The sequence below is a fragment of the Dermacentor silvarum genome, chromosome 1 (genome assembly GCF_013339745.2).
Source record: "Dermacentor silvarum isolate Dsil-2018 chromosome 1, BIME_Dsil_1.4, whole genome shotgun sequence".
NCBI lineage: Eukaryota > Metazoa > Arthropoda > Arachnida > Ixodida > Ixodidae > Dermacentor > Dermacentor silvarum.
Window position 1 is genome coordinate 311,727,665 of NC_051154.1, and position 15,167 is coordinate 311,742,831.

General features: G+C 44.5%; 1 protein-coding gene across 2 annotated transcripts in view; it reads right to left on the bottom strand.

Moving 5' to 3' along the window:
• LOC125942251 (pepsin A-like) overlaps positions 1-15,167 on the bottom strand; it is a 74,624-nt gene that overhangs the window by 30,151 nt on the left and 29,306 nt on the right. For both annotated transcript variants that reach the window (XM_049660420.1, XM_049660418.1), the window contains exon 4: positions 9,971-10,152. In XM_049660420.1, coding sequence (XP_049516377.1) covers positions 9,971-10,152 — 182 coding nt within the window. The remainder of the gene's footprint in view (positions 1-9,970; positions 10,153-15,167) is intronic.

Here is a 15,167-nt window from a genome sequence, read left to right on the forward strand (position 1 = left end):
GGAAATTATCTGGTGAATATTTTATACAATACTGAAAGCAAGCTAATGTGTCTGTAATTCTTCATTTCTTTAACGTCTCCCTTCTTATGGATAAGTATAATGTTGGCGTTCTTCCAGCTCTCTGGTACACTTGAAGTGGTGAGGCATTGCGTATAAAGGGCCGCAAGCTTTTAAAGCATGATATCTCCTCCATCTTTGATTAAATCTACTGTTATTCAATCTTCTCCAGGCGCTTTTCCCCTGGTCATATCTTTCAAGGCCCTTCTAACTTCATCGCTAGTTATAGAAGGAGCTTCTGTATCCGGTTCATCACCATTTCGAATGGAAGAAGCTTGGCTGTTTTGGCTACTGTACGGGTCAGTATAGAATTCTTCTGCTGCTTTTACTATGTCATCGAAATTGCTGATGATATTACCATGCTTATCTTTCAGTGCATACATCTTGCCTTGTCCTATGCCTAGTTTTCTTCTTACTGATTTCATGCTGCGTCCATATTTTACGGCTTCCTCAATATTTCCCATGTTATAATTTCGAATATCCCTTACTTTCTTCTTGTTGATCAGTTTTGACAGTTCAGCGAATTCTATCTGATCTCTTGAGTTGGACACTTTCATGTTTTGCCGTTTCTTTATTAGGTCCTTTGTTTCTTGGGAGAGCTTCCCTACAGGTTGCTTTGGTGCCTTACGTCCCACTTCAATTGCTGCTTCTGAGATCAGCCTAGTTACGGTTTCATTCATTAGCTCTATGTTATCTTCATCTTCCTGTTCTAAAGCTGCATATTTGTTTGCGAGCACCAGCCTGAATTGGTCTGCTTTTACCCTGACTGCCTCTAGGTTGGCCGGTTTCCTCTTGACTAATTTCACTCTCTCTCTCTTCAAATTGAGAGAAATCCTAGACCTCACTAACCTATGGTCACTGCACTTAACCTTACCTAACACTTCTACATCCTGCACTATGCTTGGATCGGCAGAGAGTATGAAATCTATTTCATTCCTTGTTTCTCCATTAAGGCTTTTCCAGGTCCACTTCCTGTTGCTGCGCTTCCTGAAGAAGGTATTCATTATTCGGAGCCTATTCCTTTCCGCGAATTCTACTAACATCTCTCCTCTTGCATTCCTAGAATCGATGCCGTAGTTGCCAATGGCTTGCTCACCAACCTGCTTTTTCCCCACTTTTGCATTGAAGTCGCCCATGACTAAAGTATACTGAGTTTGCACCTTTCTCATTGCTAATTCAACATCTTCATAAAACTGTTCTATTTCTTCATGATCGTGACTAGAGGTTGGGGCATAGGCTTGTACTACCTTCATTTTGTACCTCCTATTCAGCTTCATTACGACGACTGCTACCCTTTCATTAATGCTGTAGAATTCATCAATGTTGCCCGCTACGTTGTTATGCACTAGAAATCCTACCCCGGATTCTTTCTTATCTGGAAGACATCTGTAGCAGAGGACGTGGCCGTTAGTCAGTACTGTGTAAGCCTCACCAGTTCTTCTAACCTCACTAAGGCCAATAATATCCCAGGAAATGCCTGATAATTCTTCAAATAGTCCTGCTAAGCTAGGCTCACTCGAGAGGGTGCGCGTGTTGAACGTTGCCAGGTTCAGTTTCCATTGGCGGCCTGCCTTGACCCAGAGATTCTTAGCACCCTCTGCCGCGTAGCAGGTCTGACCGCCGCCTTGGTCAGGTGCTCCGCAGCCACTGGGAACTGAGGGCCATGGGTTAATTGTCGGAGTCATTAGGGAGGTAGTGGCCGAATACTGCACCAGGGAGGCCAATTCCTGTTCTGCTGAACAGGAATCACTCGTGTGTTTTTCCGAGCGTGAAAGATGCCCGCGAATACACGCAAAACTGCCGAACGACTGGCCGCTCGAGGCAGTTTGCGTGTATTGGCAGGCATCTTTCACACTTGGAAAAACACTTTATGTAGCTCATATTGAGAAACAGAAAGCGGTATCAGGGGTTTCTCATGTTAGCTTTACAATCTTCTCATTGACACTTTTCATCTAACTATAGTAATTGAGAAGTTAATTAATTAGAACTGATTCTCTAACTAGGCGGAATGCAAAAAATAATCTGAGTATCTCCAACATTACCTTGGTTCTGTCCTGGTACGTGGCACTTGCATGTTTTTAAAGTTTGGCTAAAGTTAAATGAAACACCCTGTATGTAGTGCACTGTTGCCTTGTTTTTTGTAACATAATCCGACAGTGTAGCTATTTACAGCATCTTTTTTTTAGGATACTTAACATTTTTTGGCTTCAGTCATGCAACAAATAAATTTTGAGGTCGCACTGGCGTTTTCTTTTTGCAAGTCTGTGCAGTAACAAAATTCTGTTAAAAAAAGAAAATTTCCAATATACAGTTGTAATAGGCACTGCTGTTACATTATAAACATAGATACTCCGAGTTTATCAGCATAGCAATAAAGAGTTTTTTTTTTTGTAACTTACTATGCAGGCACATACCTACGTGCAAGAGAGAAGGCGCCTGAGGGTGAAGACACCGATCATGTACCCTCTACGGGGGGCGAAAGGGGCAGACGAAAACGCCGCCGCCCAAAGGGCCACCACGAAACTCCTGAACTACAAGAACCCAGGTAACTGTTATTTCATGTTAAGGTCGTACGAATTAAATTTTCAGCGTGACACATATACAGTCGTATCTCGATAATTCTAACTCGAAGGAGCCCGAAAGTTTGTTCGAATTAAAGGAAGGACTTATTTCTGAAGTATTCGTGCACCACAGCACGACGTACGAATGGAGTCGTTATATATCACGGCGCGCAATCAGATGGCGAGTAGGGGCCACGAGACTGCCCACGTCGGCCAACGCTCGCAGAAGACGATGCTGTAGGCAGCGGGCGGCGCCAGCACGGCGGCGCCGGGCGCGCGCGGACACGTCGAAGGTGAGGGAGGAGGGCGTCAGGGAAGCGGATTTGGCTTCAGCAGAGGTGACCCCGTCGCTTTGGTCGCTCCCCTCACTCTCCCTCTCAACTCCCTCGTAGCTCCCCCACCATCTACTGTCTCCGTGCGCGCCCGCCGCCGGCCCGGCGCCAGCTTAACCCTCTCCCTTTCTTTTCCTGCCGTTGAAGCGAGCGTTGGCCGGTTGTGAGCAGTTTCATTGGCCGGAGTGGGCCTCCGTCATTGCTTCCCTCTGCGTCGCAGCCGCAGCGTTGAGACATCGACTCGAACACGCGTGTTACGGCGCGACGACGTAACGGCGACCTTGCCATTTGAGAGAGAGAAATTTACGCCGCGGTTCTTTTTCTTTTATTGCGATAGAAATTATATGGGCACTCCAAGCGCATTTTTGCCGCCGTCGTCGTCGCCGTGATATTCCGTATAAAGTGCAACGGCGATGAAATCGTCGCCGCGCGCCATGTGTGGGTTCTAGTGTGGGCTCATTTCGGTGTAAGCAATAAATTGCATATGCAAGCACTCTAGATCTACTTGATTTATAAACTGCACGAGCTTAACCTTTAACCCATTGCGTAACTATAAATGTCACCAAGGTCAAAGTTAGTGAAACTGGGTGGAAAATTACGGCGTATGTTCCAACCTTGTGTGTGGATGACTCACTGCTTTTTGTAAAAAAATTCTTTACAAGTGCTTGGCAATGTTATTGTGTGGAGGTTTTCAAACAGGCAAGTCATAGGCGTGCAACATTTTAATGGTTTAATTACAAGCAACTGAAGTTCTTGCTGTATATGCTTGAAGCAGCCGTGCTGCAAATAGTCGCTGTTACTGAAGGTTGCACTCGTCTGCTATCTTTTATTTTTTAAGGAATCGCAATATATTTTCTCAATTTGAAGTATGCGATGTGTTTGATAGACTGGTGTTTAGGTATATGCTCAAGCCTGCGCCATTTCTGAATTGGCTATGTGATCTGTGGCAAATAAAATTGGGGTGGTGTAACAATGCTGTCACACTGAAGCTGTGCCTTTGCAGAGCTGCACTTACCTCTTTTCTCGTACAACATTATCAGAAATGCATTCTCTATTCCTTTCTTTGAATGCTAATTGGCACCTACTTCGCACATGTTTAGGAGGCTGCTGTCATCTACCAGTCGCCAACTAGTCAAGACAACAGCCTCCTGAAAGCTATCAAAATAGCCGACACTTACACTGGTTGGCGATTGTACATGCAACACCTTCAGTTAGATGTAAAGTATGTCTTCAAGGCAAGAGAAGGGAATTTCACTTGTGATCGGTTAATGTTAGAACCATGATAATAAAGGTGGAATGCTCGAAAACTGTGTGCTTGGACCAATATATTGTAGTGCTGGCCATTGCCAAGATATATTGCAGTGCTTATTGCCAATGCATTGAAAAACTATACGTTCACTAAGAAAAGTGTGCTTCAATTAACATACGCTTTACACATGCCTAATGTTTTTGCAGTAAGAAGACCTGCTGAATTACGGAGCTACAGCCCAGCAGCCTGTTCGAAACCAGGTTTATCAAGGTCGATACCTGTAATGGACGTTACTCGGAGGCACTCATATTTAATGTTGATTGCTAGCTTGTCTAATCGTGTTTACTTTTTGCAATAAAAAAATGTTATTGCTGTATGTGTTTCGTGTATTGCACAAGCGCAAACCTGCATGCCGCCTGGCCGGCGAAACGCCGCAGGGGCATGGGGAGAGGGAAGGAAAGGGAGACGAAGGGGCGCTAGAGGGGAGGGTGAAAGAAAACGGATGTCAAAATCCTGATTGCAGCAGGATTCAATCTGTATTTTTTAAATGCTTCTAATGGTCTTACAAAATCCCATTTCATGACAGGTTTTTTCGAAACTACTTTAAGCAGGATTCTAGAACTTCTTGCAATAGTCATATCCGCCGGACATTAGCAACGATATACGACCGTTTATCACCTTCTAAACGGACTGCACGGATTTTTCAGTGCGTCTTTCAGACGTTCATTTAGTCTTGGCGAATCGGTATGGAAGCAGTTTTCTATCGCTTTTGTGCTAGCTGGGGGGTGAGAAGAATGTCTGGGTCCTGGTGTATTTCAGCATGGTGGATGACATCGACGTATTCGTGTTGGTGTCCAATGTCCAGAAGAAAATCATTGAGCTTACATGTCCCTAGTGCGTGAGCTAGGAGTGTCTCTGATTGTTGAATAAGTGGCCTGTGCTTGTTTGTGATCCTGGGAAGTACTGTTGTCAAGGTGATTTTTGCGTTTGGTCTGTTGGTGTGCAAGTCGTTTATCAGCGTTTTGATGGCCTCAATTGTGTTGTCACCTGTGTCGTGGTTGTCACCTGTGTCGTGGAATGCAGTCACTGCGGGACTGCATTAGTCCTGCAGTGAATGATGAAATGTGTGATGTGCTGTGGTGCTGCGGTAATGAGGTCTCGGATGGTGCGTGTCGTGGCGCCGCTCTTAAAGCTAATCTGTGCTGAATGTTGGCCTGGCGGGAAGTGTTCGTGAATGTACTTGTAATGACTGTCGCCAATTAATGCTAAGCGTGCCAAGGAAAGCAGAGGGCGCTCACCATGTTCCTTCATCATCCGTCGGTAGAAATCCAGGGAAAACAAGGGGAATGCGGGAGATGGCGATTCAAGACGATGAGTAACACGAGAACAAGGCAAGGTGAGAGCAGGAACCCACGTTTCGACAAGTGGACTTCTCTTCTTAAAGGTGACATATGCTCCCCTCGGCAAAGTATATATAGGTAGGGTTCTTCTAAAGGGGAGAGAAGGTAAGGCGGGTGGGTGAGGTAACGAGCGAGAGTGTGTTAGCGGCAAGGGTGTAGAATTGAAAATAAAGATAATGCACTACTGATAGTCGGTAGAGGAGTTTGAGGCAGCACCGAGTTGTTAGCAGGTTGACGTGTCATGGCAGGTTCCTCTTTTCATGCAAGGGGTCAGGACAAGGGGGGGTCTGCTCCACAAGAGGTTAGTGAACTATCGTGTCTGACAGGGAGAATAAAAGTAGTGGCGGAAAAATGGTGTTGAGGCGTACAAAAAAATGGTAAAGCGGGGGGGCGGGGGCGGGGGGGGGCGTAGATATATAGATAAAAGGACGAAAGATTTGCGTGAAAGCAAAGGGAGGTTGGAATATCATGGACAATCGAATAACAAAACAAACCAACTACTCAACTCAACGAACACTAAGTGCTGTTGCCTATGCTTTTCAATTTAGCTTAGCGAATAACCTGATAAAATTATACCCTCTAAAACCCGACACCTACTTGCGTTACATTGACAACATGCTCATAATATGGGAACACGGCACAAACGCGCTAACCGACCTAATTAGCCATTTCAACCGCTATCACCCGAGTAATAAGTTCACTGCTCACCACTCTCCTAGAGCGATCAACTTCCTCGACACGACGGTTTACATATAAAATGGAAAACTGAGAACCACACTTTACCGGAAGCCTACGGATAGCCAGCAGTATTTAGACTACACCAGTCATCACCCGCGACATTGCAAGCGAGGAATTTTTGTCGCGCAAGCGAAACGAATAAGAAGAATCTGTAGCGACGACAACGATTATATCCACCACCTAAATGACCTTAAAGTAACGCTTGCGAAACGAAACCATCCACAAATTCCTCTCGACCAGGCTTATGACGTCGCGTCGAGATTAGAGAGGCAGTCGGCCTTAGCTCAGAAACAACCTATACCAAAATCTGATAGACCACCAGCCTTTATAACAAAATATTCTAACGCCCTTCCAAACATAAACAACATCCTACGAAAATACCACCCAATATTATCAAGTAACGATCGTCTGAGAAAAGCGTTCCCGGCTGTACCAAGGGTTACCTATCGCCGCAACAGAAACTTTAAAGACATATTAGTGCATTCAAAAGTCAGCCACATCATTCCCCCGTTATAAAAGCATGTTCACGCCCCAGGTGCAAAACCTGCAAGCACCTTCAAAGTGACCTTAAAATTCCAAGTACCGCAAATGGCTACACACACGAAGTGAAAACTAGCTTTACTTGCACTAGCTCCGATGTAATTTATATGCTTGAGTGTTCCTTCTGTAAGAAGCAATATATCGGTGAAACGGGACAATCAATGAACATCAGGCTAAACGGACATCGCGCAGACACAGCTAAAGAGCTTCCCAAAGCCGTCCTCCGAGCATTTCAACCAATCAAGTCATAACTTTGATGAACTTAAACTCTACATACTACAGTCAAATTTTCGTTTGGCGCGAGACAGAGAATATAGAGAGTCGTACCTCATTCATAAGTTCAATACATTGCAACCAATAGGCATGAACGTTTCAAAGGGAGCTTTAGAATCTATTTGCTATGCTAAATTGAAAAGCATAGGCAACTGCACTTAGTTAATGTTCGATGAGTTGCTTAGTTGTTTTTTTTTGTTATTCGATTGTCAATAATAGGCCAACCTCCCTTTGCTTTCACGCAATCCTTTCGTCCTTTTATCTATATATCTACGCCCCCCCGCCCCCCCCCGCTTTACCATTTTTTTGTACGCCTGAACACCAGTTTTCCGCCGCTACTTTTATTCTCCCTGTCAGACACGATAGTTCACTGACCTCCAGCGGAGCAGACCCCCCCTTGTCCTGACCCCTTGCATGAAAAGAGGAACCTGCCATGACACGTCAACCTGCTAACACACGGCGCTGCCTCAAACTCCTCTACCGACTATCCGTAGTGCATTATATTTATTTTCAATTCTACACCCTCGCCGCTAACACACTCTCGCTCGTTACCTCACCCACCCGCCTTACCTTCTCTCCCCTTTAGAAGAACCCTACTTATATATACTGTGCCGAGGAGAGCATATGTCGCCTTGAAGAAGACAATTCCACTTGTCGGAACGTGGGCTCCTGCTCTCACCTTGTTCTCGTGTTACTCATCGTCTTGAATCGCCATCTAGCGCATTCCCCTTGTTTTCCCTCAATCATTTGTTGTAATTCATTCCCATTGTTGCTGAACAAGACAACGTCATCTGATAACCGAAGGTAGGTGAGATATTCGCCGTTGATCCTTACTCCTAAGCCTTCCCAGTCAAAGACCTTGAATACTTATTCTAATCATTGAGTGAATAGCATGAGAGAGAGTGTGTCTCCTTGCTTGACCCCTTTCTTGATAGGTAATTTTCTACTTTTCTTGTGGGGAACCAATGTAGCTATGGAATATTTGTAGATATTTCTTAAGGTATTCACCTATGCCTCCTGTACTCCTTAATTACGCAATGCCTCTATGATTGCTGGTATCTCTATTGAATCGAATGCATTTTCATAACCTATGAAAGCCATTAGAGAGCTTGATTGCACTTCGCAGATTTCTCGATTACCTGATTGATGACATGGATGTGATCCACTGTAGAATATTCCTGAAGCCAGCCTGTTTTCCTGGTTGATTGAAGTGTTGACCTGATTCTATTGGAAATTATCTTAATGAATATTTTATGCGGTACAGAAAGCAAGATAATGGGCCTTTAATTTCTCAATTCTCTAACGTCTCCCTTCTTATGGACTAGTATAATGTTGGCATTCATTCCAGTTCTCTGGCACAATTGAAGTCGGGAGGCATTGCGTATTGAGGTCGCAAGCTTTTCAAGGATATCTCTTCCATCTTTTGTTAGGTCAAATGTCATTCCATCTTCTCTAGCCGCTTTTCCGCGGGTCATGTCTTGCAAGGCACTTGTAACTTCATCGCTTGTTATAGAAGGAGCCTCTGTATCCTATTCATCACTACTTCGAATTAATCAAATTATATATTATGACGTGAAGCCGGTACATAAGATGTAGGCTCATACAGGTATCTCTGAAGCACTGAGATCTCTTAATGGAATGGCATGTAATATTCAACGGTTTCTTTGATTTCCTTATATTTCTAACAATTTGCTCTACTCCATTCCTGGACCACTGGATCTGCGACGTTGGGCAAATGTCCGTTCTTGGCTATTCTACAAGAAAAGGTACATTTCAATGTGGCACAAGAGGTATAGAAGCGCTAACAGCATTTTAATATGTACCGTATTTTTCAATGCATGCACTTCTCATCAACATTCTTCTCTCGAGAAGCATCATACGTCGGCTTTGTCCTCGTTGAAAACATATATAACAGTTACAGGACTAAAATGTCATGCATGCTTACCTAGCTAACTCAAAGAAGCTTCGCGTCATTGAGATTCCGACGTCGCGTTGCATATGAGTGGTTTTACGTGTGTCTTTTCTTCATCTCCCTTTCTTTGCTCTGCTTTCATGCCATCTGCATAAAGCCTCGTTATGACGCATAGATATTTCAGCGATGGAGAGCAGAAAACTTAATGTGAGAACCAATTACGTCTTCGACAACTGCGTCATCGGAGATCAATGGAGTAGCCGCATAAGCTGCGCTGCGGGTGCGTGATCTAAATGCCAGTAACGGACATGTGAAAAGGTAATTTTTAATGAAGCGTCACCTATAAATATTACAGGCATCAACTCCATGTCGTTAATAGTGCTGCTATCGTTTCGTGCTTATGGAAGGATGTGAGAGACCTAGCCGTTTAGTGAGGCTTCAGTCATAGAGGCGGGCAGCAGGGTATCTCGCAAGAACCGAAGCAGTTAAATAAAATATGCTTGCTCTCTTGCGACGCTATAGTACCTTCCGTGAGAATACACGATCACCAAAAGAGAGGGAGGGCCACCTTTGCATAACAGAGGTTGCACCTTGTTAGTACTACAAACAACAGGTCAATGCAAACGGGGACTTCGATGAAACCCATAGCGTGTTAAGCTATGATAGGCTTTGCAGATCAGCGGCTTTGTCGCACGAGGAGAGGTATTTTTATGATAGTCTATTTTTCGTTGGTTTCCAACAAGCAAACATTTTTATAGTCATTATGAAATTTGTTGCTTCGCCCTGCTGATCGGATATTTCTGGGTTCTTGAGGCTAGCCAAGCTGCCATGAGAAGATTTTTCCCCCAGTTTCCCACCACAGCCCTGTACTGTACTTGTTTTGCTGAAAAATAAACATTCATGCATACCTCCGGATCGATGACAGTCGCTTCTACGAAAAGTTGGTTGGTGAACTTCAATCCGGCGAACTCGATTGTCTCGCGAGCAGCAGTGCCCTTGATACCGCTGCCAGCGATAGATGGGTCTTCCACCCACACGCCGTATGGTGAATACGACGATGATTTACGGTTATCGTATAACTTGCGGTTTCCTGCAACATTCAGATATTTATTTCATATGATTGCATGAAACATTGGACAGTTTACGTATATAGTATGCTGCCACATTACATTTTCCCACTTCGGGATATTCCCGTTTTCTAACATAACAAAGTTAAGTAAAAAAAACGACCACGCACTATATAAGTGGACGAAATATCATTATGAATAAGGAACAAGCGGCATTATTTCATCGAGACTGTGGGGTTGATAATCGTGGCAGAAACCATACATCTTGTAATATGTAATTAGCCGTATTGATATTTATTTATTTATTTATTTGTACATACTGCAGCCCTATAACAGGGCTATTGCAGGAGTGGGTTAATACAGGGGTGAACAGAAAATAAGTGAAACTGAACAAAGAATCTTACAACATTAGCAAATTCAAATATTAGTAGAACACGTAAAGCACTGGAAAATTATTTTCTTCAATACAGAAAGCAGCGAAACACTGAAATGCATACATAAAGCATAAATCAAACGTAACTCAAGCAGTTACACGCTGCTTTTCATAAAGAGCACTTTCGAATTCACTTATCGGGAGTGAACGAAGACAGCCAGGTAAGGAATTCCATACTTCTATAGTGCGGGGAAAGAAGCTGTACTTGAAAGTATTTGTACGGGCATAGAAAGGGAAGAAAAGATTCAGCTCGTGGAAGTTACGTGTAGAAGAAGGTTTGGCGAAAGATAAGCAAACTGTGTTCGAAGTACGATAGAACGTGTTAATTATGTTGTGCAAAAATTTTAAAGATTCCACGTCACGACGCACAGAAAGTAATGTTAGGTTCAGAGAAGGGAGGGCAGGTGATGGTGAAAAATAGCGGCCATACCGGCGAAAAATGAAGCGGACGGCTTTCTTTTGAACTGCTTCTAGTTTGATTACGTTGTTTTGGTTATGGGGTGACCACACTGTGGCGCCATAATCGATAATGGGGCGGAGAAGTGTTTTACACATTAAGAGTTTAGTATCCTTTGGAGCCTTCTGCATAGTACGACGTAAAGTAGCAAGACGTGAAATAGATATAGCAGGGAAAAATTGTTGTGCCTACTGTTATGATCGGCTTGGAACTCTGAATCTCAGTTGTGGGAAGCCAAACCCGCGCGCGTTCCCATGTCGGGGCAATTATCTTCATCCCCAAGAGGCGTTTATGATCTTCCTGGAAACTGTACCTCTGAAATGTAGGAAACAAGCCCGAGCTCTTTTCCCGTGACGAGACAACCCCCTTCAACCCCGAGAAAGCGTCACACCTCTACGACCTGAGCAGGCGCAAAGGCGAGCTACCAAAGGAGACGACCCGAGGGGGAGGAGGTCGTGAACTTGACCATCCAACAGAGGACTGACACTTCCACAAGTTCCCCGAAGGAGACATCGGCTAGCACAAGACCACGAGGGGTTATTTAAGGCCGTCCTGGCCCCCATGTTAGGCAGAACGGCTGGATACTCGGATAGAGTCAAAACCATGTACCAATGTAGTGAATACAATCTTTTCTAATTTTTTCATCATCACGATGCCCGCCTTCATCGCGGTCTCCTGATTCTTGCGGTGACGACCCACATCACCCGGTAGAGAATATATCACTACGTTTTCAGTGAAACAAATCGATAACCCGATACTGCTGAGCTGAGTGATTGGATTGTCATACATGATGAAATAAAGCAAGCCGTTTTCTGTGCAAATTAAAAAGCGAGTGTTCCTCGCTCAGAGAATATTGGCGTTTTAGAAACATTGTAATGAGTCACCGTTCTTGTGCGGTTCCCTGCGTTCTTTTTTTTTAAGTTTTTTTCCCGAATACAATTACACCTTGTGAATACTATTCGTGTTCTTCTGAACTTGGATTCGACAAAGGGACTTAATGGGCATTGGCCAACCAGCCTAGGTTGTGTGTCGGTGCTGCAGGTAGAATGAAACTATGTAAACATTACGTCAAACATGCGCAGAAACAGTGACCAGTGTGATATTGCGAAGACGGAGGCTCAGGAGATTGAACGAACGGAGCCTTATGTGCCAACTCAGCAGTTCGTTGGAGTGTAATCAAACCTATAAACAATAGCTAAGCTGAACGACCTCTGTTTTGCGTCACTGAGCACACTGTCCGTATCAATGTTTTGCTTTAACCCCTTAGGCCTCCCAGACTTGCACACAAGCAACAAAATAAGTGGTGTACAACGTTTCAAGGTTATATTACACAATATTTTGACCAGTTACCGCTTCCTATTCTTTTTGGCTATATTGCGCATGGACTGGCAGAAAAAAACATTTATGTGGATCCCACGCACTGTGGCAATCGACGTAAGGGAAGCCTTCTGTGCTGTTTGCTTTGATTAATTGACGATAATAAGCGGTGCTGTAGACAGCGAATGTTTAATTTCCTCAGCGTTTAGTGCGATACGAGAGTGGTGAGATGATGGTGTTACCTTGCAGGCACCACTCCTGTTCGTCTGCGTAGTGCAAAGAACAGACAGCGAGACGACTTCGACTGAGGCGTTGTTGTGCGCCATTGCTCATAACCTCCGAGAAGGTTCGCGTTGTCATTGCCTCACACGGCACAGCACATGTTGGCAGAAGTGTTAAATTTTAATTGAATTATGGGGCTGTACGTGCCAAAACCACAATCCGATTATGAATTACGCCGCAGTGGCGGACTACGGATTAATTTTGAGGTTTTTTAAAGAGCGTATAAATCTAAGTGCACGAGTAGTATTTGTATTTCGCTGCCGTCGAAATGCGACGGCAGCGAAATACAAATACTAACCTCGGGCAATGTCAATACGTAAATACGAACCTCGGGCAATGTCATAGCCGAGAAGCTGCCCCGGCGAGCACAGAAGTGTTGAATTGACGTGCGACCGCTTCCGTAGTGTAGCCTAGACCCTATATACGGAGCTTTAATGCGGCTTTAAATCAGCATATCGTGCGTCAGTTGTCCGCTGGACAGATTTGCGTGGTGTTTGCTTTTATGAAATAGCAGAAACGTACTGTACTTAAACTTGAACTTAAATTTAACCAGTTTGTCCGCAACAGCTGTCGTGCCTAGTAGTAGCGTTTTCTCGCCCTCTCGTGTCGCCTTTTACCTCTCCCGCCCTCCCCCCATGTATGGGAGCTTGGACCGAAGAGTGGCAAAGCTGTCATTCACTCGTTTCGTGGCTGCATTGGTTCTACCTATTCTCCACCATTAGTACATTCCAGACAGATTGTGTGGAATGTCCATACCGAATGTACACCCGCGAGCAAAAGTATACAGACCACAGGGTCGCTGAAAAAACTGAATTTCTTTGTAATTAACAAGCATAACCTGGAATTGACGAGTACACAAAAAATTTCGCAATGCCAAGTTTGGACTACAGTCTTCAATTTGGAGTCGCGTTTACAGGCAGATGAAAAAATCGGCTTTATCGCGCAACCTGTGGTCGCAACTCTAACACTCATCTTATATAACATATATATAATTTATTTAGGTCTTATACATATAGCTGCTATGGAACCTTATGCTAACCACTGTTTGAACAATGGCTTAGGACAGTTGCCTTTTTTTTTCGAGGTGTTTAGGCTTTGTAATATTTGAATATCACTGATTGAAACAACCTTGGTGCATAATGCTTATTCTCTGGTGAAGGTGCCGCATGCTCAGTTTAACAAGGCGGTGATAAGCCACATAAAGCAGTCGTTTTTTTTTCTTCGCCATTCACTAGTACAACGTCCAAGTATTTACCTGCCCTACGTATCGGCAGCGTGGCGTTTAGGTAAACTAGGTGATATTGTCAATCAATGTTTAAATAGCCATTTAAGAGGGAGTTGCTTCCTTTAGAGCTGCTTGCCGTTCGACCAGTCTTTTGAAAATCGCGACTAATCTCGGATGACAAAACTTCTACAACTGATGTCACGAACGATATGGTGCAGTGCCACCAAGTAGATTTGAGTTGAAGGGGTTTTTTTTTCTCTCTACATGCCGCCGGTTTACGCTGCTGCTTTAATCACTCTTTCCTTTTCTATAGTGTTGCGGAGCCTTTCTTATTAAAAAATAAACAACAACAAATTCCCTGTACACTTGAAGTGATGATGCATCGGAGGCTCGACGGCTATAAATCGCTTGAGTGAGTATATAAAAAAATTTTGGCGTTGTCGTTGCAACGTTGTGGTTGGCAGTGATGCCGCCGATGCTTTCGATGCAGTTTTCCACTAACCACGTTATCCTTGGCGCATTCTCCGTTGTTTGTATTTGCCATGTATTTTTGCCATACATTTGGCATGTATTTGCCATTATCACGACAGCCTATTTTGCGCTGCCGATTCTGTTCTTACAAGCATGATGACAAATAAATGTGCCGTGGTTGCTCAGTGGTTATGGTATTGGGCTGCTGAGCACGAGGTCGTGGGATGGAATCCCGGCCACGGCGGTCGCATTTCGATGGGGGCGAAATGCGGAAAAAAACCGTGTGCCTTGATTTAGGTGCGCGTTAAAGAGCCCCAGGCGTCCCCCACCGGCGTCCCCCACTACGGCGTGCCTCATAATCGTGTGGTGGTTTAGGCACGTAAAACCCAATAACTTAATTTAATGACAAATAAACGCACGCCAACATTCCGCAATCTTGTCAAGAACAATGATGCAAACAAGTCATCCACGTGCGCTACAATATCATTTGCTCTGGCCTCCGAAATGCATGCACAGGCGCTATCGTTCTCGCGGTCTTTTTGCAGCGCAAAATCTTACCAAGCGCAAGACGAAGCGCTTTTGTGAGTCAGCGCAGGGGTTAGCGCTCCCGGTTAAAACGTGCACATTGCTTCACTGACACGAGTTTATATCCCTATGGTGGCGGTTACAGACACAGTTTTCCTTTATATCCGGACACTTGAGGCGGCGCCGCCTTCCTGCGTCGGCGCCACCGTCGTGCTGTATCGGTCTGTGGCGGATTCGCGGCCCGCGCGTGGATGATTTAAGTACTTCGGAGACGCGATAGACGCGCACTGCGTTTCGCTATGAAAACGAGAACAGCATTCTGACTTCC